The following is a 25722-nucleotide window of genomic DNA, read 5'->3' as shown; positions in this document are numbered from 1 at the left end:
GCAGATCCTCCAGAGTTATCATGGGCCTCTTGACTGTTTCTCTGATTAATGCTCTCCTTGCCTGCCCTTTCAGTTTAGGTGAATGGCCTTGGTAGGTTTGCAGTTGTTCCCTATTCTTTTAATTTTCAGTTGATGGATTAAACCCTGCTCCGTGAGATGTTCAAAGCTTGAGGTATTTTTTTTAATAATCTAACTTTGCTTTAAACTTCTCCACAACTTTATCCCTGACCTGTCTGGTGTGTTCCTTGGCCTTCATGATGCTGTCCGATGGAAGTGGGGACAGAGTATCTGTCAAAGGCCTCTCCCCCTGAAAGGTGCCAAATGTTGCACCTGACTTGGAGGGAGGGAAATCAGATGAGCGGAAGTTCCACTTATGGGTGGAACTCCACTTTAAAATTAAAAAAAAAACCTTCTGCCTTTACAACCACTTTAAAGTATATAAAGAGTACCTGTCACCAGCTCAATGCCATCACTATGCGGTGGGACTTGAGCCAATTTATTTTGATTGAACAGAAACGCACTAATAAAAAAAAAAAAAAAAAATCGCACAGCAATCGGGATCGCATGGTACTTCTCATTTGTGATATTTTACTTTGATGTTTTAGTTTAATTATTATTCTTATATGTGATTTAAAAAAATAAATAAAAAATTCACATGTAATAATCGTTAGTGAACTGACCCCCCACCCCCACCAGCAAAAACTGACAGGGGATCTATTCCTTCTCCAAAAACTAAAGAGAAGTTGTGCGCCCCAGTTATAGTGTGTGTGTTCCTCCATAGTCCCACTCACTAATGTCCCTTACCTCAGGGATGAGTACTGCCGTCTCCTCACACTCAGGAGACTCGTCACCTGATCATACGAACACTCACAGGCACATGGAATCCTGCCTGTGTTTACAGTTGCCATTGACAACCAAAGCATCGGTGTTACATTTAATTGTGTCCCCCGGCTACTGTTGCCCCTTCCTATGGATCCCGCTATCACCTGAGAGCGCCGTGTGACCGGACAGCCCGCCACTACACAGAGCTGATACACCGGAACAAGCTCCTTCTGGTCCGCAGTACACAGAACACTGCGGGACTCTCTCATGTCACTGTCTATACACAGGGGAAGTGTCTGTGAGGGGACACACAATTCATTTACCACAGGCTCTGCTGAGTCCAGGCACCGCCCCTTCCGGCCTTCGGACCCCGCACTTCCTGTGTCCCCAGAGGTCTGCATGGGAACCTGTGGGCTCGGACGATTTCTGGTGAGAGAGGTGTGTCACTCTATATAGCCGAATGCTGCTGATGGTAACTTTGTCTGCTTTTATTTTCAGGTAACGAGGTGATTTTCCAGCCATGTCTTTTCAGAAGAGAAGAATGAAGGTCTGTGGAGGGGATGCTTCTTCTTAGAATGGTGACAGGAAGATCATGCTGCTCCTGTGGATGTTCCATGGTTTACCCTTATCATAAGAAATGCATGGTGGAGGCTCTGATCACATGGAAGTTTATCCACACAGCAAATCCCAGCAGAAGGGAGTGACAGCTGTGTGCGGAGAGCTGCAATCACTGCAGGTAATGAGCTGAGACCGCCGACAGCCTGTCATTGAGGTGTGCGGCATCCCGGGCTGCAGCTATTCACACGCAGCTGTCATTCCCAGATGCAGGATTCAGTAGATTCTTCCTGCTGGAATTCAAAGTGTGACTAAACACCGGGGTGATTGGAGTCTGAGTCTCGTTTTAAACCAAGTCCGCTGATCTGCCTAGAAAACGACTGTTTCCTACGCCATCAGCCCTACCCATATGACAGACCACCATCCCCATGGAAGCATGGACTCCACTAGAGTAGGGATGAGCTCCGGCGTGTTCACACACTCCACATGCAGAGCCTGCCAGGAAGTTGACACGGCGCTGCGCTAATCACAGGCAGGGAGACATTGTCCCGAGTGCAGAGATCGGGGAATGTCTCACTGCCTGTGATTAGCGTAGCGCCGTGCCGACTTCCTGGCGGGCTCTGCATGTGGAGTGTGAGAACACGCCGGAGCTCATCCCTAGCTACACTAGACCTCTGAAGGTACGCTGTGGTATCTGGCACCGTCAGTAGCAGATCCTTTAAAGCGGAATTCCACCCCAAAGTGGAACTTCAGCTTTAAAGTGGTTGTAAACCCACTTTTTTCACTTTTGCCTACAGGTAAGCCTATAATAATGCGCGGGAGTGACGTCATCGCCGCTCCAGCCAATCACAGCGCTGGAGCGGCGATACCCGGAAGACACGCCTCGGCGTGGACCAGGTAAGTTACCTACCTCGTTCCGAGGTAAGTATTTCATAATGAGCTAATATGCGGTGCATATTAGCTCATTATGGCTTTTTCCTTGCAGGTGTAAACAAAAACAAAAAATTATATGCAGGTTTACAACCGCTTTAAAGCGGGAGTTCACCCATTTGTTAATTTTTTTTTTTTCTCCCCTTAGCTTCCTGCTCGTTCGGTCTAGGGGAATCGGCTATTTGTATTAAAATATGAGCAGTACTTACCCGTTTTCGAGCTGCATCTTCTTCCGTCGCTTCCGGGTATGGGTCTTCGGGAGCGGGCGTTCCTTCTTGATTGACAGTCTTCCGAGAGGCTTCCGACGGTCGCATCCATCGCGTCACTCGTAGCCGAAAGAAGCCGAACGTCGGTGCGGCTCTATACTGCGCCTGCGCACCGACGTTCTGCTTCTTTCGGAAAATCGTGACGCGATGGATGCGACCGTCGGAAGCCTCTCGGAAGCCTGTCAATCAAGAAGGAACGCCCATTCCCGCAGCCCATACCCGGAAGTGACGGAGAGGATGCATCTCGTAAACGGGTAAGTACTGCACATATTTTAAAACAAATAGCCGATTCCCCTAGAGAAAACGAGCAGAAATATAAGGGGAAAAAGTGCCCTCTAAGGGTGAACCCCCGCTTTAAGTACTCTTTTCCCCCTGACATGCCACAATTGGCATGTCATTTTTTGGGGGGAGTGGGTACCGGGTTTTAAGAGGGACTTCCTGTCCCACTTCCTCCTTCTGGCCACCTAGGTGACTCCTCCTCTCCCCTTAAATGACCCCTCCCTCTCTGCAATCTTCTGGGACACGTCACAGGTCCCAGAAGATTGCCTGACTACTTACAGAGCGCAGCACGACTCGTGCATGCGCAGTTCTCGTCCTGCCGTGAAGCCGCAAGCTGTCAATTACAATGCTGCCACAGGGGAAAGGAGTAAGGCTTCGGGCGGCCGCATCCCTGGACCGTGGGACAGGTTAGTGTCTGTTTATTAAAAGCCATTAACTATTCTTTTTGTAGCTGCTGACTTTTAATAAACTGAACAAACAGTTAAGTCCTGTAAGTTGCAAGGTAAGACCTCCATGGATTGGACTTGTTTTTCCAGAGCATCCTACAGGCGCACGATGGATTGCAATCTGGAAAAGTTTGAGGTCAACACAACACCTCAAACCATTTTTGGATTCATCAGACCAGGCCACCTTCCGATGCTCCATGGTCAAGTTTTGATGGTCATGTCCACTTTGTAGACACTTTTGTCTGTGGACATAAGTCAGCATGGGCACCCTGACTGGTCTGCAGCTACACTGCTCCATACACAACAAACTGCGATGTAATGTATGTTCTGACACCTTTCTATTAGAACCAGTATTGAAGTAATACTAAAGGTAACGTTTTTCTAAATAACAAGCAGGTTATACTTGCTGTGCAATGGTTTTGCACAGAGCAGCTTAGGTCCTCCACTGGCACCCCTGGCTCCTCTCCCTGCTAAATGCCCCCATAGCTAGCAGAGGATCCTCCTCTTCTCGAGGCCGGTGCTCCTGGCTCCTCCCCCCCTGCAGAGTGCCCCCATAGCTAGCGAAGGATCATCTTCTTGGGTCCTCCTGGCTCCTTACCCCTGCCCCCATAGCTAGCAGCTCACTCCCGAGCATGGCTCTGTGTGTACACAAGACACACAGAACGTAACTCAGGGCCACCCCACTGGCTGTGATTGAGAGCAGCAGGAGGCTCCTGCTGCTGTTTTTGAACCAATGAAGGGGAAAAGAGCTGCAGCTCTAATGCCCATCGCTGGATCGAGATGGTGTCCAGGTAAATATAAGATGGGGGGGGGGAGGGGGGCTGCACACAGAAGGTTTCTTGCCTTTTGAATTACTTTTTCAGCAGTTTGACCTACTGTAGCTCTTCTATTGGATCGGACTGCACGGGCCAGCCTTCACTCCATGCATGCATTAATGAACCTTGGCAGCCCATGGCTCTGTCGCCAGTTGACTAGTTGTCCTTCCTTAGACCACTTTTGGTAGGTCCTAACCACTGCAGACTGGGAACATCCCACAAGAGCGTCAGTTTTGGAGATTCTATGACCCAGTCTTTTAGTCATTAGAATTTGACTCTTATCAAAGGCACTGAAATCCTTACGCTTGCCCATTTTTTCCTTTTTCAAAAACATCAACTTCAGGGGCAACATGTTCATTTGTTTCCTAATATTTCCCCCTCACTTTTAGATGCCATTGTAATGAGATAATCAATGTTATTCACTTTACCTATCAGTGGTCATAATGTTATGGCTGATCTGTGTATGTGCCCTGTTCTCACTGTACATGTGTGCGCTGCATAAAAAATGTAGCATGGAGGTATTAGTGCAACTCACTGCACTGCGTGTCACCATTTTTAGGGTAAACTCAGGTGTGTTTGGATCCTAGTCCAATCAGCTCTCCAATCAGGAAGCTGTCAATCATAAGTGGTCAAAGCTGCTTTTATACATGCCCTTGTATACATGTGACTGCAAGACTGGAAATGCCTCGGCCGCTTATGATTGGCTTTGTACAGGTGACAGGCAGGATAGAATATAATCTGCACACCTAAGCTTATCCTTAACCGATTGCCAACCCTATAACGTAGATATAGGGCAGCAAGGCAGCTCTGCTGCACCAGATCACGTACCTAGTATGTGATCTGGAACTTCCAGGTAGGCAGTGCACCGCCGTTGACCTGGCTCTGCTGTGACTTTGGGTGCTAGCTAATAGATTACCGCTGGCACCTGCTGAATGTCCGGATAACACAGGACAGGACTCTGCCTATGTAAACAAGGCACAGCCCTGTCCTGTCATCGGGGAACTAATGTATTTACTTTCCCCGCAAAGCAGGGACTTAACCACTTCAGTACCGTGGGTGTTTTTCAGATTTGGTGTTTACAAGACTAAAACAGTTTTTTTTGCTAGAAAATTACTTAAAACCCCCAAACATTATATATTTTTTTTCTAACACCCTAGAGAATAAAATGGCGATCATTGCAATAATTTTTGTCACACCATATTTGCGCAGTGGTCTTACAAGCGCACTTTTTTTTTGAAAAAATTAACTTTTTTGAATAAAAAAATAAGACAGCAATAAATTTGGCCCAATTTTTTTATATATTGTGAAAGATAATGTTACGCCGAGTAAAATGATACCCAACATGTCACGCTTAAAAAATGTCCCCGCTCGTGGCATGGCGTCAAACTTTTACCCTTAAAAATTTCGATAGGCGACGTTTAAAAAATTCTATAGGTTGCATTTTTTGAGCTACAGAGAAGGTCTAGGGCAGGGGTGTCAAACTGGCGGCCCTCCAGCTGTTGCAAAACTACAAGTCCCATGAGGCATTGCAAGGCTAACAGTTACAAGCATGACTCTCACAGGCAGAGGCATGATGGGACTTGTAGTTTCGGAACAGCTGGAGGGCCGCCAGTGACACCCCTGGTCTAGGGCTTTAATTATTGCTCTCGCTCTAACGATCGCGGCGATACCTCACTTGTGTGGTTTGAACACCGTTTTCATATGCGGACGCCACTCACGTATTATAAAAAATAAAATAAAAAATGTATCACTTTTATTCCTATTACAAGGAATGTAAACATCCCTTGTAATAGAAAAAAGCATGACAGGTCCTCTTAAATATGAGATCTGGGGTCAAAAAGACCTCAGATCTCATATTTAGACTTAAATGCAAAACAAATATAAAAATTTTGTCATTTGAAAAAATTACAACAAAAAAATGTCTCTTTAAGACGCATGGGCGGGACTGACGTTTTGACGTCACTTCCGCCCAGCAATGCTATGGGGACGGGTGGGGATCATCTTGCCCTCACTTGCATCCCCACACAGCATGTGAAAGGACCAGATCGCCTCTGCCGCTACCGACGGCTCCGGTAAGCGGCGGGAGGGGGGGGCCCCTCTCCCGCCGCAAACGGTGATCTTGCGGCGAATCCGCGAAGACCACCGTTATCTTTTACAGGACCGCTCACACTAAAGATGGATATCTTGGTTGTGGCAGCAGCTGCTGCCGTTACCGAGATATCCATCTTTAAAGTGCCGCCGTATATAGTCGTAAGGCGGTTGGGAAGTGGTCAAATTGATTACTTTTCCTAGTAAAAGCACCTCACACTGTACACATAAACACTAGCTAGGCACACATTTAACCCTTTGATCGCCCCTTCCCAGGCAGTGTCATTGGTACAGTGACAGTGCATATTGTTTGCACTGATCACTGTATTAGTGTAACTGGTTCCCAAAAAGTGTCGGAATGTCCACTGCAATATCGCAGTCCCACTATCGCCGCCATTACTAGTAAAAAGAATAAGCACAAATATCCCATAGTTTGTAAATGCTATAACTTTTGTACAAAACAATAAATCTACGCTTATTGGGGTTTTTTTTTTTTTTTTTGTTACCAAAAACATGTAGCAGAATACATATCGACCTACATTTATGAAGAAGTTACATTTTTTTTTCAGTTTTTTTTTTTCTTATTGGATGTTTTATAGCAGAAAGAATTTTTAATATTTTTTGGTTGTCAGACTTTTTTTGCTTATAGCGCAAAAAATGCAGTGGTGCTCAAATGACACCAAATGAAAGCTCTGCTTATGTAATAAAAATAAAAAAAGACACCGATTTTATTTGGGCACAGTGTCGCACGACCGTGTAATAGTCAGATAAAGTAATGCAGCGCCATATCACAAACAATGGCCTGGTCATGCAAGGGGGTAAATCATCCGGCAGGCAAGTGGTTGTAAACCCCTCCTTACAACTTGCACCTACAGGTAAGCCTAGATTAAGGCTTACCTGTAGGTGCAAGAAATATCTCGTTAAAGCGGGGGTTCACCCCAAAAATTTTTTTGAACATTACATCCAGCATACTAAGGACATTTACTGTATGCAGGTCATTTTTTTTTTTCTCCGTACATACCGTTATATTGTCATTTTGTCCAGGGCTTCCGGGTTCTGATGACTGCGGGACTGGGCGTTCCTATCCTTGGATTACATGATTGACGGCTTGTGAAACAGTTCCCCTGTCGCACAACGCACGTCACCAGATTTCCGGAAATAGCCGAGCTGCGAGTTGGCACTATACGGCGCCTGCGCCCGCCGTGTAGAGCTGACTGCGCAGGTGCCGTATAGTGCCGACTCGCAGCTCGGCTATTTCCGGAAATCTGGTGACGCGCGTTGTGCGACAGGGGAACTGTTTCACAAGCCGTCAATCATATAACCCAAGGATAGGAACACCCAGTCCTGCAGTCATCAGAACCCTGAGGCAGGGATAGGAACGCCCAGTCCCGCAGTCATCAGAACGCGGAAGCCCTGGAAAAAATCCGAATATAACGGTATGTACGGAGAAAAAAAAAAAAAAAAAAAGACCTTCATACAGTAAATGTCCTAAGTATGCTGGCTCTAATGTTAGAAATTTGTTTTTAGGGTGAAACCCCCGCTTTAACCTACACGGTTAAGGAGATATTTGCAGTAAGGACTGCACCGATGACTGAGCGTGCCATTTTTGTAAATGGGGCAATGCAGGATTAATCCCGCACATGCGCAGGGATTGCCAGTCCCTGGTTGAGGGTTTACTTTCCTTGGTTGAGGGTTTACTTTCTCTTTAATCGCCATTAGTGAAGAGCTCCGGCATGCTTGGGCTGGGATCCAAACTCGCCTGTATGGACCAATCTTCTGCAGTCAGGGCAATCCCTGCCCCACAGCCATAAATGTACATGCTGCTGTAGAGTAGGGAAAGCGTCGGCCATAGATGATTGGCTCACACATGTGAGTTGCGATCCAAACACAACCGAGCTTGTCATTGATCACCATATTGAGTGGAATGAAATGTAATTTTGTAACGCTTCAATAAAAAGGAAAAGGAAAACAGTGTGACTTGTAACAACACATTGCGCTGCCCTCAGGGCACCATTCAAACCTGAGTGATTTGACAAAAATTATTTCCTGCCCCTAGTAATCTGGCTTATCCATGTTCCTGTATTCATTTACCAGCTTGTCCCTACTCAATAAAGGGATAGGCAGCTTCTTGTTTTGGGTCACACAGCATTCTATTACTGCCTTGCCATTTTTCTGTGTTTCATCACATATGTGGGAGTGCTAATGTGATGAAAGACTGCATGGTGATCTCTGTTATTTGCTTTGCCTGCTTGGTCTGTGTCAGATCTATTTACTGATTAGCTCTCACCTGAAGAGCACTGGGCTGAAAGGCCCAGGGATTGTGGGATATATAGTTTCTTCATAGAAAGTGTCAGTTCTTAGGCAGAAGGGCAGCCACTCTGCTTAAGACTGGGAAGACCTAAGCCGCAACTATTAGTCATTCTCTGCTTCCCCCATTGGCCCATAGATATGGCATCTGCATATTTACATTGGTTAAGGCTGAAATAATATAACTATACATAAATAGCTGGAATTCAGCTTTAAAAATAAATTGCCACTAATGAAGTGTTATGGCTGCTGCTGGGTTTGGTAGAACTCTTACTTTTTTCAGCCCATTCACTACAGTAGGCGCTAAGAGTTCCAGCAGAAGTACAGCAAGTCATCTGCTCAACACCTCGGCCATCCAGAAAAGGTCTTGCATTCTTTTCACATAAAACAAGGTGTTACAAATGTCCACTTGCAATTGTTTGACTGGGTTCTGGCTAACCCAGTCTTTAACCGGTTAAGACCCGGACCATTATGCAGGTTAAGGACCTGGCCCCTTTTTGCGATTCGGCACTGCGTCGCTTTAACTGACAATTGTACGATGTGCCTCCCAAACAAAATTGGTGTCCTTTTTTTCTCACAAATAGAGCTTTCTTTTGGTGGTATTTGATCACCTCTGCGGTTTTTATTATTTGCGCTATAAACAAAAATAGAGCGACAATTTAGAAAAAAATGCAATATGTTTTACTTTTTGCTATAATAAATATCCCCAAAAAAGATATAAAAAAAAAAAAAAATTCCCCTCAGTTTAGGCCGATATGTATTCTTCTACATATTTTTGGTAAAAAAGAATTGCAATAAGCGTTTATTGATTGGTTTGCGCAAAATTTATAGCGTTTACAAAAAAAGGGGATAGTTTTATTGCATTTTTATTAATAATTTTTTTTTACTACTAATGGCGGTGATCAGCTATTTTTTTTTCATGACTGCGACATTATGGCAGACACATCGGACACGTTTGACACATTTTTGGGACCATTGTCCTTTTTACAGCGAAAAAGTGCTATAAAAATGCACTGATTACTGTGAAAATTACACTTGCAGTGAAGGGGTTAACCAGGACGGGGCGCTGTAGGGGGTAAGTGTGCACTAAGGGAGTGTTCTTACTGTGGGGGGCATGGCTATGTGTGTGACGTCACTGATCGTCGTTCCCTAACACAGGGAACAGACGATCAGTGGACAGCCACACTAGGAAGAATGGGGAAGGTTTGTTTACACATGCCACTCCCCGTTCTTCCTCTCTGTGACCTGATCGCGGGACAGCGGCGGTGATGGAGTCTGCTGTTCCCGCGGGGACGGTCATGGTGGAGAGGACCGTGTCGCGAGCACGCTGTGCGACCTACGGCTGGGCTCTTAAAGGGGACTATCTAAAAAAACTATTCAGTCTCGTAGTGTAATGCCGCGTACACACGATCATTTTTCGGGTTGTAAAAAACAACGTTTTTCAGGCTCTAGAAAAAAAACAACGTTTTTTTTTCAACTTGATCATTAAAACGGCCTTGCCTACACACGATTGTGAAAAAAAAAATGTTCTAGCAAAGCGCGATGACGTACAACATGTACGACGGCACTATAAAGGGAAAGTTCCATTCGGATGACGCCACCCTTTGGGCTGCTTTAGCTGATTTCGTGTTAGTAAAAGACGATTCGCGCTTTTCTGTCTGTTACAGCGTAATGAATGTGCTTACTCCATTACGAACGGTAGTTTTAGCAGAACGAGCGCTCCCGTCTCATAACTTGCTTCTGAGCATGCGCGGATTTTTCACGTCGTTAAAGCCCACACATGACCATTTTTTACAACCCGAAAAACGACAACGTTAAAAATGTAGTGAAAAAATAGAGCATGTTCGAATTTTTTTTTGCCCATTTTTCAGAACCCGAAAAATGCTCTGAAGCCCACACACAATATTTTTTAATGACATAAAAAAAAACTTAATTTTTTACGACCCGAAAAATTATCGTGTGTACGCGGCATAAGAGGACACACAATGAGATTGGAGGAAAAACGGTTTAACCTTAAACTGCGCAGGGGGGTTTTCACCATTGGCAATAAGGATGTGGAACTCTTTCACAATTAGTGGTGGCTGCGGGGGGTATGGATATTTTTAAGAGACTCTTGGATGTGCATCTTAAAGAACATAACATAAAGGGATATGGGAAATCATTATAGACACATGCACCGGTTGAACTGGATGGACTATTGTCTTTATTAAACCTTACCCACTATGTAACAAAGATGTTGGTACCAAGCCAACATGAATGCTGGAGACCAGTGATAGTACACATTGATGGTGCATTCAGCAAGTTTAAAGCAATTTGCTTTTAGCTGACCCCCATTTTACGCTCAGCATTTCCCCCGCCTCTAAATTAAAGTTGAATGTGTGTATAAATTGCAAATATTCAGTTTTCTTGCACAGTGATCTCCAGCCAGTGGTTCATTGCCTATATTTTGCTGTCGGGTTTCTCTAATGTTGGTTTGCGATGGCCTCTTTGGAAATGTCTCTTTGAAGTGCCTTTTGATTGGTGCTGTTATTCACTAAAATTGTGCCTAAAATGTATCTTTTTATCTTGTAGGCCAAATGCATTGTATGAATAATGTCAACTGACAAACAAATGAAAAAGGTTTCTGGATCCTCAGAAAGTGACCTTTTGAAAAACTTGCAAGTCTCCGCTCAAGAAGTGCTTGAAGTAGCCCAAAAGAAGGGAAGATCAAAGTGTCCAAAGTGTAAAAGCTCCCGAATGTTTTATTGTTATACTTGCTATGTACCAGTAGAAAGCGTACCAACAGCTGAAATCCCATCTGTGAAGGTAGGCAAACTCTGTCATTGAACACGTTCTCTACTTTCCTCTGACAGGACAACAAATGATTCTTTCTTTTGTTTTTCTTTTTTTAGGCAGATAGGGCCAGATTCAGATACAATTACGTTGCTCCACGGCAGCGTAGCGTATCTGATTTACGTTACACCGCCGCAGGTTTACAGCGTAAGTGCCTGATTCTCAAAACTCTTACCTGTAAACTTGCGGCGGTGTAACGTAAATGCGCTCGGCGCAAGCCCGCCCCATTCAAATGGGGCGGGCACCATTTAAATTAGGCGCGTTCTTGCGCCGAACGTACTGCGCATGCTCCGTCGGGTAAATTACTTGACGTGCATTGCGCTAAATGACGTCGCACGGACGTCATTTGTTTAGACGTTAACGTAAATGGCGTCCAGCGCCATTCACGGATGACTTACGCAAACTACGTGGTTTTTATAATTTCGACACGGGAACGACGGCCATACTTAACATGGCTTAGAACAACTAGGGCTCAGCCCTAATTTTACGCGGTGTAACTCGATGAAAACAACGTAAAGTTAGATCGACGGGCAGCACGGACGTTCGGGGATCGCCGTAACTAGTCATTTGCATATTCTACGCCGACCGCAATGGCCTCGCCACCTAGCAGCCGGCCTAGAATTGCATCCTTAAGATCCGACAGTGTAATTCAATTACACCTGTCGGATCTTAGGGCTAGCTATGCGTAACTGATTCTATGAATCAGTCGCATAGTTAGGACGGCCGTAACACAGAGATACGACGGCGTATCAGGAGATACGCCTTCGTATCTCTTCTGTGAATCTGGCCCATAGAGCTTTCTGTTGGTGGTATTTAATTACCGCTGTTTGTTTTTTTGTTTTTTTTTTTTGCTAAAAAAAGTTTTTCATCTTTTCTGTTATATAATTTTGTAAAAAAGTAATTTTTCTCCTTCACTGATGTGCACTAATATGCAGCATTGACGAGCACTGGTGGGTGACACTGATGGGCACTGAAAGGAAGCTTTGACTGGCATCAATGCTGGGCACTGTTGAGGCTGCACTGATGAACAGGGCATTGATGATCAGTGCCCTGATTATATCTGCAGATCTCCCCTTTGATGACATGCTGCTGATCGGCTCTCCTTTTCTCTCCTCACTCGCTGTCAGCGTGAGGAGAGGAATGCAGATAACTGGCATTTCCTTGTTTACATGTGATCAGCTATGATTGGCAGGCCCATGCACTACAGTTGGTGGTAGATCTAAGAGATTGTACAATCAGATTGTATGGTGAGCTTTACAGACTTCCAAGGATACGCTTCTTCTGTTTTCAGTACTACAGACTGGCTGTGTTTTCAGTTAGTTTGATGCTCACTAATAATGTCTGCATTGGAAAAGTATGTAACCACAGAGGTGAGCTGAGCAATCTCCTATTTTGCAGTTCCACCATTGCATGGTAGATTCTAAATATCATTCAGGGGTAAGAGTCAAAGATAATATAAATCTGGTCATACACTATGCAAATTTCATTCAGGTTTTTGAACCAGCTGAAATTCATTCCATGGATGGCCCTGTTGTCACCTTTCTGTTCAACATCCTTCAACTGAAAAATCAAAGGATCTGGATGCTAAATTGTTGGCCAAGCAGCAGCTGCATCCAATTAGATGCAGCTGATGATCGGGTATTCTGATGGCTGCAGATGCTGACTGCCAGAATACAATCAGAGCAGAGGTAAACTCGTCCATCCACTCTGTATACAGGTAGCATGACTGTAGGAATATCTTATATTTTTATGTTTTTCTGTTCAGCCCGCAGGCTGAATTGGGGGAAAAAATAAAATAAAAAAAGATCTGTGGTCATACTTCTTTTTCTGTCAAGGCACATTGCACAAGGGCTGCGAGTACTTCTTGGGTTTTTTGTCATTAGGCTCAGTGAAAGCACTGATTGAAGGCCAAGTCACAGCCTTACATTCTTAAAGAGGAGCTCCGGTCTGGACCAAAACATTTTAAAGTCAGCAGCTACAAATACTGTAACTGCTCATTTTTACTAATAAGAATGTTTACCTGTTTAGGAATCCAGCGATGTCGGAACCCCTGAGCTTTGGGTGCAGGCGACGGCATCTTCGCTAAATTATACCATCACTCAAGCCTTCACAGCCAGTCTCCCACTGCACATTCCCTATTTGGGTGGAGCTTCGCTTTAAGTTCCCCAGGTTCACTTTAAACGGTGACTAGCAAAGTTTTATAAGACTTTCACGTGGTAATATGCTTGCTGTTCTGTGTTTCCTATATACAGTAGATTGTAGTCCTCCTGTCTACAAGCAGGACAGGTCATTTAGCATTACATACAGTCATCTATGCTATATTTGAATATATATTGTGCAGTTATAAAAATGCAATAAGTTGGTTGTGATCTCTGTTTGTTTACATTCAGCTTCCGGTGAAAATTGACATTATCAAACACCCTAATGAAACTGATGGAAAAAGTACAGCTGCTCATGCAAAACTTTTAGCATATGAGGATGTTACCGTATACACTTACCCTTGTATTCCAGATTATGACAATCACAAGCATGAGGTGTGTATTGCACATACATTTTTTTTTTTTTTTTTTTTTTTTTTAATGGTTTTAGATTTTTTTCTTAAATATCCTCAATTTTCAAATTGTGTGTGTGTGTTTTTACATATGCAGATAATATACCTGCATCACCAGCCAGTAGCTATCTGTAGTGGGTGCAAAAGGTAAACTACGTACATGCAGCTTGTGTTTACTTTCCTTCATCTCAGATTATTTTAGCGAGGGGGGGGGGACCCCAAAAACAATGAATTGGGGAGAGTCTGATAGGAAAAAATTCTCCCCCATTCACAGATTTTGTGGTACAGGCAGTGTAATTGGTGAAATAACTTTCTCAGTGGAGAAGAGGGCAGGAGGCAGTGTGTCCCTGACGGGTCATTTTTAGTGCCCCATGGCGCTGGAAGATCAGCAACAGGAAGAGGACAGGACAGCCCTGCAGGAAAGATTTCTATAGAATACAGCAGCCTGCACACCAGTGACATACTTCATTGAAAGTAATGTAACTAGAGCTGTAGAATTTTTTTTTTTTAGCTAAATTTCACCTTTTAAAATTCTAATTTCCTTGTAGAGAATCGTTCCAAAAGCAATCGGAAGAGCAAGTCCACACATGCTCAGAAATAAAAGAATGCATTACAATACAATACAACACATCACATCACTTCCGAAGTTGTGTTTTGTCGTATGAGAATTTTCCTAACTTTAGTAACCGCTTAAGTTTCGATATGAGACTAGCATGCAAAAAAAAAAGATGATCATCTGTCGTGTGTACAGGGGGTTGGGCTGGCCATAAATTTTACGATTTTCTTGTACAATTTTTCATTTCGATTTACCGAAACCATATAATATGAGGTCAAACCTAAACACTTTCATTGTATGCAATCTGGCAGGTCCTTGCAATACATAATTTAAGTTAAATTTAAAGTGAATAAGAAAATTTGTATAATGTATGGCCAGTTTAACAGTGGCTGACACTGGTCAAATGCAGCTGCTGTTTATGTGTTCTGACAATAGCCGAGCAGGGAGAATTGTCCATCCATACTGCTTAGCGGGGATGGAGAAATCTGTTAGATTTCTTTACCAGCATATGGTCCTCTTGGTAGTCCCTGACCAATATAAGAATGCAGATAAAGAACTTCTACTTCCCTTTAAACTTTTTTTTATGTTGCAATCTTGTTCTTGGTTCAAGATATTAAAGCCAGGTATCTAGCATTTTTAAAAGGAGGTTGTCAATGGCTTCCAACTTTGTTTTATTTATTTTTTTAATCTTTCAGGTTTCCTTTAATTACTTTAATCCCAAAGCCATTTTTTCCATTTGTATTGCACATTTTCAAATGCACATTTAAGGCCTTTAGATTGGGTAAAACCCCCAAATATTATATATTTTCTGAGCAGAGGCCAGGAAGAATAAAATGGTTGTAGTACCAATGTTCCCAATATCAGTGCACATGTTTATCAAACTCATATTTTCAGTAAAAAAATACACTACAGTTACAGTCCACACAAACACAAGTATGTGGTTGCGTCAAGTAATTAGATAGAAACATGTCAGCGCCCATTAATGAGCTTTAAGCCTCGTACACACGTACGGTTTTCTCGGCAAGAAAGCTGCTGGTAGAGCTTTCTTGCCGACTAAACCGTGCGGTTGTTACGAGGCTTTGAGGTTTCTCGTCAAGAAAACTGTCCAGAATCTAGACGAGAAAAATAGAGAACATGTTCCCTGCCGAGAAACCAGAGCGTGTGTATACTTGCCTCTCCATGGAAACCCGCGCATGCTCGAAATAACTTTGACGCATGCGCGGTAGCTTCCAAGGCACAGGTAGTGTGTAGCAAGATGGCGACGGCACCGAATGCGACGAGCGCATGCTCGTCGTAGTAGATGACATCACCGCGTTCGTGCCATTCAAAAGAACGGCGGTTCTTTTGAATGGTGTGTCTGTACACTCGGCCGGCAAGAGAATGTTGCCAAGAATCTTATGTTTTTTTGTAGAGCCCCCCTATATGATATCATTTATAGAGTGACAGGTTCTCTTTAATGAGACATTGGGGATCTGTTAGACTCTTAACATCTCCCCTGCACTGTACTACAACTACTTGTGCACAGATTTTATGTAGCTTGCTAACATGACACATTGCACAACAAGCATATATGTCACAGTGAAGCGCTTTTTTTATTGGTAAAATGAAATCGGCATTGACTGGGCACTATACAGAACTAATGTTTTTTTTACACACTACTTTACACAGGTGAGTGATCAACGAAGACTGTGTACTATCATAACATTAATGTTGTCATTTAAAGGTTATGACCCCATTTACACTTATGTGTTTAAATGTGTGCATTTGTTCGTCATTCACATGCGTGTTTTTTTTTTTTTTTTTTTTTTTTTGTCAGTATGCGTTATAGGGTGTTTTGGTGGAAATAACAGTGAAAGTCAATGCATGGCAACTTTCCTGCCCAAAGCAATAATAATGAAATGCATAAGGACAGGTGCAATTCAAGCTAAAACTTTATTGGCATCTACTACTTGGTCATTATTTCCTCTTACCAGTATATTTCCTGCATTACATATTAAAGTGTTACTAAACTCGCAACAGTAAAATCTGTCTGTATATGCAGCATAGCATGCTTGTTATACTCACTGTGAAACTTAAGGGGACAATCCTCTGAATTGTTTAAAAAAAAAACTATTTTCATATTACTGGTGTTAGTAACACTTTAATGAAAATGTTTGCATTGGCTTCCCAAGAATGAGCCAGTCTGATCTTGGGCATAGCTTTGGGACCAGAAGCATTTACCGATTCCAGTGTTAAGCCTAGGTTCACATTGAAGGCAGTCTTTAAATTGTGCAAGTTCAGCTGAACTCGCAGTATTTTAAACCGGCAATGCAGTCCGACTTTAGGGGCGATTTGGCAGACACCTGTGCAGGTTCAGGAACTACTTTTGGCAATTGATGCGGTGCCATTGCCAGTGATTTTACATGTGATTTGACATTTCAAAACGGTCCGATGTGAACGTGGGCTAACTGAATGGTCGTATTTGCCTTCGGCTTTCCTTAATTTTTTTTAATGGGCAGATCTGTGATGTCATCACAGCACGACCAATTAGATCACCCGGAAGGAAGACCAGGTGAATATGGAAGCCCTGTCAGCAATGACGGCACACAGCAGGAGGGCTTTGTTCTAAGGTAATGTGATGCATACTAGCACATTTTGTGCCATTTACCTTGCAGGGTTTAGAAAAAAATACAGTCTTAATCTTCTTGTCTGCAGTTATGTTTTGTTTCAAAAAAGTTTACACTTTTTTTTTTTAAATAATCCACAAAGAACAGTGACATGTGTATGCCAGTGCACCAAAAGAAGGATGGTGTAGAAAGTCCCCGACGTCGGTACCGGAATCCGAATACAGATGCAATTTAAAGCTCCTCTCCAAAGGATATGCAGTTCTGTGTAAGCCTAGGTTCACACTGACTGCGGGTTAGAAATCGTGCAAGTTCAGCTGAACCGGCAATGCAGTCCGACTTCAGGGGAGATTTGAGGGACATCTGTGCGGGTTCCTGCACAGATGTCTATACCAATCGCCTCCTGAAATCGCCAAAAGTAGTAAAGGTGCTACTTTTTGGAATTGGTGAGGCGCTACAAAGTCAGTGCCACACCAACTCGAACTGTGCCATAGCAGCCGATTTGGCATGCGATTTGACATGTTAAATCATAAGCCAAATCGGCCTGATGTGAACGTGGGCTAAAAGTAGGAAACGGTAAAGATGCAAAGCCTGTGGGAATTCCTCAGTGACAGTCATAAAGTGCCCCTGTAAGGAAGGGAAGGGATAAATGAATTCACTCATGACAATAAAGACTAGAAGAATAGAGGGAAGACTAAAGAGACATGAGAGATGGACAGGAAGAAGGGAGGAGTAAAAGAACAAGCATAAAAGAGGAAATTGGGATATGGAAAAGGAAACCAAGGACAAGGGTGACAGAGAGTACCATGCATCAACATCCCCATAGATCGATGTGTCCGGTCCCACCAAAAGTAGGGAGTGGTCCAGATTCAAGTGGTCATTATAAGTCAGCCACGATTTCCAAACTTGGCATGGGTGTCAGTGAGTATGGGAGTGAGCTTCTCGTGTGTCATAGTCTCCCATGAGACACTGTTTAACCTCAACGAGGTTATAGGGGTTGTTCACTTTGGGGAAAAAGGTAAATCAAAGTAAGCCATTACAAACCCTAACTTTTACTAAAAGGACACTTGCCTGCCCAGGGATGCAGAGTCATCCTCACCCGCGCTGGTTCTTCGCTAGCCTTTGTGTTTTGGGTGCCACCATCATAACTGTGGGCAGCTTGCTGTGCTGCTTGTGGCTTCACTCGCGGCTGCCCACTGCACATGCATTACCATTCTGCACCTTGTGAATGGCCCTGCGGTCTTCTGGGACTTGTGACATGCCCCAGAAGGCTTGCGGGGAGGGAGGGGTTCTGAGCAGAAGGCAGGCGATCTGAGCGGAAGTGGGAGCAGGTACCTGCAAAACTAGGTACATACTCTCCCCCCGCCCCCCCCCCCCACAAAGAAATGACATGCCAAATGTGGCAGGAGAGGAGCACTTTAAGAGGCACTTCCCCTTTTGGGTGGAGTTCCCCTTAAAGTGATGGTTGTCTCCAAGCTTTGGCTAACTTATGCCACCAGGATTACAAACCCCACTGCAGATATGTATTGAAATTTTTTTGGTATGTCTTCCAAGGTTTTAATAAATAAATAACTATGCATCATTTTTCCAGACAATTCTCGTGTTCCCGAGTCCAAATTCTGTCTCCCTTCGAGAGAGCCTGAAGTACCTGACCGGTCAGAGTAGTCCCAAAGAAGACTGTGAGCCATCTCTCAAACGTTCAAAGCTAGAAAACCAGGCTGTTGGCATTGACAAAGATGCTGTGGCTGAAAGCGAGAATATAGATTGTTTGAAGAAAGTTGTATTTATTGACAGCACATGGAATCAGACTAACAAAATCTTATCGGATGAACGACTTCAAGGTATAAAAATGATATAATGTGGACTTGCACTATGTAGTGTGTTTTGTTTATATACATCTATGGTCTGTTAATTGATATGGCATTTCATGATTAATGGGTTATACTGCTGTTTCCAGTAGGATTAGACAAGAGGCACAAAAATAGGGGGCGAGCGCTTGGAGGAAATAACATTTCTATAACTTGCCTGTTTTGCAGTACGAAAAATAACATTAGCAACAGCTACCATATAGGGGAAGGAGCTGTGCTCCTTAACCACTTCAGCCCCGGAAGGATTTGTCCCCTTCCTGACCATTTTTTGTAATGCGGCACTGCATCGCTTTAACTGACAATTGCCCGGTCGTGCGACTTTGTACTTGTACAAAAATGATGTCCTTTTCCCCCACAAATGGAGATTTCTTTTGGTGGTATTTGATCACCTCTGCGGTTTCTATTTTTTGCGCTATAAACAAAAAAAGTCTGACCATTTTGAAACACAATTGAACACAATATTTTGTACTTTTTGCTATAATAAATAAAAAAAAACAAATTTCTTCATCAGTTTAGGCCGCTTATATATTCTTATACATATTTTTGGTAAAAAAAAATCCCAATAAGTGTCTACAAAATAGGGGATAGATGTATGTCATTTTTATTATTATTTTTTTACTAGTAATGGTGGCGATCTGCGATTTCTATCAGGATTGCGGCGGACAGATGGGACATTTTTGACACTATTTTGGGACCAGTGACATTTATACAGCGATCAGGGCTAAAAATAGCCGCTGATTATTCTATAAATGTCACTGGCAGGTAAGGGGTAAAAACTGGGGGTCAATCAAGGGGTTAACTGTGTTCCCTAGGTGTGTTCTAACTGTAGGGGGGAGGAGACCTATCAGTGTTCATACTTGGTATGAAAACATGATCTGTCTCCTGTCACCTGAGAGACCTAGGATTTGTGTGTTTACACACACACATCCCTGTTCTCGTTCTGTCACAAGCGATCGCGGGTGCCCGGCGGACAATGAACCCCCGGACATGCACATAGGATTTGGGGACATGCGGCGGGCACATGCGCGCCTGCTATGATGACTTAAAGGAACGATGTACATCTACGGTGAATTTGCGCAGCTGTACCAACCTGACGCAGTATAACTGCGGTGGCTGGTCGACTAGAGGTTAAGGAGCTATAAATAAATTGACAGCCCAGAGTGGCTACCGTGGACATAACATGATATCCTGTGCCTTGTCCCTGTATATCTTGTGATAAAGAAGAATCAGTAATTATGGGACTTTCAGGGCACTATATCAATAATCAAACTTATGTAGATAAAATAATGTAATTTATTGAAAAATAGTTGTTACTTAAAAATAGTGTATATACAAACATTGATGCATATAACCCCAATTGCAGTATAAGCTGTTAGCATAGCCACCCCTTTAGGTATAGGTAGGGAGCCTCAGACATGTACATACAGCAAATTACCAACTGTGGCTAAAGACCGTTAATACTTGGTAATCATAAAGGGCTATGGCTGTTGAGTGAGTATCTCCAGCTAGATAGAATGACTTTGTAACCTGTTGGGTATTGGTGGACTTTTTGCGGCACAGGCTTTATACCCGTATGCCGCGTACACGCGATCAGAATTTGACAAGAAAATTTTGACGTGAGCTTTTGGTCGGAAATTCCAACCGTGTGTAGGCCCCATCTGACTTTTTCTGTCGGAATTTCCGACAGAAAAAGTTTGAGAGCTGGTTCTCAAATTTTCAGACGGGAAAAGTTCTTGTCGGAAATTCTGATCGTCCGTTTCCAATTCGAACGTGCAGAGAAACACGAATGTTCGGAATCATTGAACTTTATTTTCTCTCGACTCGTTGTAGTGTTGTGCGACCGTGTGTGTACAACACAATTTTGAGCCAAAAATCCAGTTTTCTTGTTGGAATTTCCGATCGTGTGTACGCGGCATTCGTTTTACGGCCCATTCACACTAAGTTTTAATGGTATGGCACCACAACTTGCATTTCTGGTATAATGCACTACCGTTCAGTGGGAATGGCATGCGACATCCAAGGAACACACAAAACAAGAACTTCGCTCATGTGCATTGTGGTGTGCTGGTAAAAAATAAAAATATAATGCATGCAATATTTTTTAGCAGCACACCGCAGTACACATTATCTTCCTTAAGATTTGTTGAGTTTTCATCCAGAATAAATGGCACCGCAGCGCGCCTAACGTGTGTAGCCATGCATTACTGCAAAAATATGAGGTGAACTGGGCCTAATGCACACAGTCGTTTTTTATCATGGAAAAGAAACAACGTTTTTCAAACTTCATTTTTAAAAACGACGTTGCCCACACACCATCGTTTTCTGAAAATGCTCTTGCAAAGTGCGGTTACGTACAACACGTACGACGGCACTCTGTTCCATTCAAGCTGGCATCATAACTTGCTTCTGAGCATGCGCGGGTTTAAAAACTTAGTTTTATATGTCGTTTTAGCCCACACACGATACATTTTTATGACACAAAAAACATTTTGAAAGACGACATAAAAAATGTAAGCATGTTCGAATTTTTTTTTTTTGTCGTTTTTTTAAAGACAAAAAACAATGTGAAGCCCACACACGATCATTTTAAATTACGTTTTTAAAAACATCGTTTTATTTCATCACAAAAAACGACCGTGTGTACGCAGCATTAGATTGCATGTTTCAAATCAAAGAAAAACAACTGAATTCGTGGAACTGTTTCTTGATCACTGAAAAGGGGTCAATGCTATAATCTTGGTAGGTAAAATATGACAAAAGCGGGAGGGACAGCAAGAAAGAATTTCAAAAGCATGTGTTTGTTTTCCTAGCATACAGTTATGCTGTTTTATTTGCCATAAATTATATGAACATGTTTTACATATTGTGATGAGATTGGGAGTGATGGTTACATCTGTATTGGAAATATACAAATAACAAAAGTGAAATCATCAAAAGGAGTGCCGAAATAAATTATTCATCACAAGGAACAGTGATTTATTTTCACATCCTGTCCGACATATGTAAAAACAAGGGGATACTTTCAACATCTGCTATTTACTATTTTTTTAACCAGATGTATTTAATTTTTCAGATTCTGTGACAAAGCATTACCTAGCAAAAATGTTTTGTGCACTTTAGAACTATTTAAAGAATTACTTCGCAGTCTACAGGTTGTATTAAAGTGATGTACTTTCATCTTCAATGTGATTTACATACAAATGCAACTTTTATATTGAAATCAAGCAAAATAGAAAGTGATAGTCAAAAAAAAAAAAAAAAAGAAAGTGATAGTCATTTGTTTTGTATGACCATCTGTCACATGACCTTTTCCCAAAGTACTAGCAGAAGGAGTTGGATCATATTGTATCTCTCCTGCCAAAGGCTTTTTGTTTTTTATCCAGGCATTCAACAGGTGACAAAATTCTGTCAAAATCTGGTAATCGGGAACACCCTGTTTGAAGTTTGTGTTTTTGCAGGCCAGAACCTCCCATCAGAGTCTATCTGCAATCTAATTGTGCTAACATCTGATCATTTAGAAATGATTTATATCCCTGTTCCACTCACAATGTAGTCTACAAGAACCATTACATGCATTTCTGACATCATAGTGCGTTCTTTCAACACTCGGATATAGTTATCAGTGGTCATTTTTGGCCGTACTCCTGTAAGAATTAGCTTTTGTAGAATTTCCCAAAACAGCAGATAATTGCTTTTTAGCCAGCCAAAATGAGTATTATTTCATCAGATGAAATAAAGAAGGGTGCGGAAACTAGATTTGAGGTTTTCGTTTCTAGATTTACAGTTTCTTACAAAAGTTTAATGCACCCCTCACATTTTTGTAAATATTTTATATTTTTCATGTGACAACACTGAGGAAATGACACTTTGCTACAATGTAAAGTAGTGAGTGTACAGCTTTTATAACAGTGTACATTTGCTTTCCCCTCAAAATAACTTAAAACACAGCCATTAATGTCTAAACCGCTGGCAATAAAAGTGAGTACACCCCTAAGTGTCCAAAATTGGGCCCGAAGTGTCAATATATTGTGCAGCCACCATTATTTCTCTTTCGGTCATGGACGGACAGCCTTAATCTTGACTTAGTAGGTATTAGCCTTCCTTTAGGAGTTGACTAGGCAGAAACGTATATAAAAGATTAACTTATCATACACACTGGATCCTAGATCCTTGTATTCTTCCCGGTTTCGGCCATCGAGCGTGTGCCGACCGTAGCTGCGCGCTGGGTCATCCACGACATGCCCGTCGCTCTACGGGTGGCCGGTGAGCTATGCGCTCCAGGGCTTGCATAAAGACCGGTCTACAAGGCCGAGTCGCAGTAGCCTGGCCGTTACCTTGCGGAAGATGCACTGTCCAGGATGCTCCAGCATAAAACCACAGGAGGGTAAGTACTACTACCTTGCTTCGGCAAGAAAACAGAGCTGGGCATCCCTGGAGAGGTGAGTAAAGGGCTCTATATTTCCCTTCTCCCCTCCTTCCCGTCCCTCCTCCCTAGACTGCTGAGGTGGGGGTTGCCCTGGGGAGCTCCACCTGAGAACCAATATAAAGTATAAGTGCATAGATATTGCTTACTTGTGTCCATGTTGTCAGCTGCTGCTTCCCTCATTCAATGTAGAGAGCTGTATAAGAGATTCTGCTGCTGTGTGTCTGGCGACCATTTTTTCTGTGACCATGCTGGATTGTTTGTATACCTGGCGGCCATTTTCTTGTAGCCACTGTTGGCCTCTACTCAGAGCTTGGCGGCCATACTTCTGGGGTCTATATGCACTACGGCGGCCATTTTCTTGTAGCCGCCCAGCACTGGAGGTGTTGCTCACACGGCGCCCAAGGGGGGGGCTGTGCCGCGTCTCCCGGCCGCTCAGCGCCCCAAGAAGGGCGCTTAGAACGGCTATCCTCCGGCAGCATTTCCCCATGAAACTGGGGCCTCTAGCGTCCCGCTCGGCGGCCATTTTTTTGTAGCCCATGCTAGTATTACAGCACTGGCGGCCATGCTTTTGGGGCCTCAGTATGCTTGACTTCTAGCGCCTGATCGGCGGCCATCTTATAAATCAGAAGCCAAACAGACACACGTTGCTGACTAGCAAACAAGCTGATAAGGACAGCAGCCTTGTAGATAGCAGCCATTCAGCAGACTGACCGTTATATTCAGCGGACAAGAAGCAGCTCAGCTAAACGGCACTGCACTGCTGGTTCCAGGGTGGTGATTCCTTTGGGGGGGTACCCCTCATCTCTGCTGCAGTTAGGAGGGTGGGTTGTCCACCTTGCTTGGAATCCCTGTGTCAAGCGTGTGGGCAGCATGGCGTCAGAAACAAACGTTTCTTTCCCTGAAACACCTGAGCTAGCAATTGATGCCCCTGTACCTGATGTATCGGTGGACGCTATGTCGGCAATCCTAGATTCCTTCATTGTCAAGGTGGAATCAGCGCGTGGAAGAACGGGGGCTAGAAAGCGCCCCTCCCCCCGCCATCTTCTGGGGACAACTCGGATTCGGAGCCAGGTCTAGCTACCACTCAGGACCCTGACCCTGAGGTATCTGACGGTGCAGACCTAGAGCGGCCAGACAGTGAGGATGACTCTGGACCCAGGTCAGCTCGCGAGAAGGCTCTGGTGAGTGACCTTTTCACCGCAGTGCGAGATACCCTAAAAATAGAGTGGGTCTGTAAAAGCAACAGAAGCGCCGGTCCCCTTTGGGTTCCGTAAGGCGACCCGCACTGCTAAGGTGTTCCCTTGTGTGTCTTATTTAGACAAACTTTTATACAAGGAATGGGACAGACCACAAAAAAAACTTTTTTGTACCTAAAAACCTAGCGATACGTTACCCACTGGAGGAGAGTTTCTTAAAAAAATGGACCTCGCCCCCCATAGTGGACCCTCCTGTGTCCAGACTAAACAAGCTTACCACCCTTTCGGTGGATGGGGCTTCTGCCTTCAAAGACTCGGCGGACAAGAAGGCAGAGTCCAATATCCCGTAACCTATACACTGTAGTAGGTTCAGAGGTACGCCCAACCATAATTGGGGCGCTGGTGTCCCAGACACTCACGGAGTGGGCAAAGTTACTGCTCAATGGGTTACAAACACATCACGCTTCCACCCACGAGGTAGCCCTAGCGGAACAACTGGTACAGGGCCTAAAATTTGTGTGTGATTCAGCCTTGGACACTATTCCTCTGCTGGCCAGAGCCTCTGCTCAGGCTGTGTTGTTACGCCGTCTACTTTGGTTGAAGAATTGGTCGGCGGACCAAGCTTCCAAGAAGGAGCTTGCCTGGATGACATTATTGAGGATGCCATAGGAGGTAAGAGAATCTTGCTCCCTCAGACCTATAAGGGGAAGGAGCCACGTCCGCGACGGGGCCCTTCTTTACCGCACCCAAGCGTTTTTTCGCCCGCCCAGCACTGCGGGAAGAAAACCACAGGCCAATAAAGCGCCTGCTCAGGGACAGAGATGTCCCTGGTTTCGCAAACCCGTTAACAAGATCACATCCGCATGAAGGTGCGCCCCCACCCATCCCTCGGGTGGGGGGACGAAATTGCGACCCGGTGGACATCTCGGCTCCCCGACCTGTGGGTTCGCGAGGTAGTCTCATCAGGGTACAAGATAGAGCTCATATCTTGCCCACCAAACAGATTTTTTCCCTCCAACCTCCAGCTACTACCGGCTCGTCGGACCTGCTGGAACGCGGGGTGGTTATTCCTGTCCTAGTGCAGGATCGGTTTCAGGGGTTTTACTCCAATGTGTTCATTGTACCAAAGAAGGTACAAGGATTCCGGATGGCATCAATCTGCTCTGTCGTTGCTACCCTCCA

General features: G+C 43.9%; 2 protein-coding genes across 9 annotated transcripts in view; one reads left to right on the top strand and one right to left on the bottom strand.

Moving 5' to 3' along the window:
- Positions 1-1144, bottom strand: part of FAM227B (family with sequence similarity 227 member B) — a 521136-nt gene extending 519992 nt beyond the window's left edge. The window contains exon 1 of one of the 2 annotated variants that reach the window (XM_040342629.1): positions 805-1144. The gene's annotated coding sequence lies outside the window, so the exon portion shown is untranslated. The remainder of the gene's footprint in view (positions 1-804) is intronic. The other variant, XM_040342628.1, reaches the window with a different exon arrangement.
- DTWD1 (DTW domain containing 1) overlaps positions 994-25722 on the top strand; it is a 29648-nt gene continuing 4919 nt past the window's right edge. Inside the window, exons 1-5 of one of the 7 annotated variants that reach the window (XM_040342634.1) lie at positions 1349-1369; positions 4130-4132; positions 11080-11313; positions 13731-13874; positions 18642-18891. In XM_040342634.1, coding sequence (XP_040198568.1) covers positions 11101-11313; positions 13731-13874; positions 18642-18891 — 607 coding nt within the window. In that variant the 5' untranslated portion in view covers positions 1349-1369; positions 4130-4132; positions 11080-11100. The other 6 variants (XM_040342635.1, XM_040342636.1, XM_040342631.1 and 3 more) reach the window with 6 other exon arrangements.

This window comes from Rana temporaria, chromosome 3 (assembly GCF_905171775.1).
Source record: "Rana temporaria chromosome 3, aRanTem1.1, whole genome shotgun sequence".
Classification (NCBI taxonomy): Eukaryota; Metazoa; Chordata; class Amphibia; order Anura; family Ranidae; genus Rana; species Rana temporaria.
The sequence above is the reverse complement of the archived record's forward strand: the minus strand, read 5'-3'. Positions and strand labels throughout refer to the sequence as shown.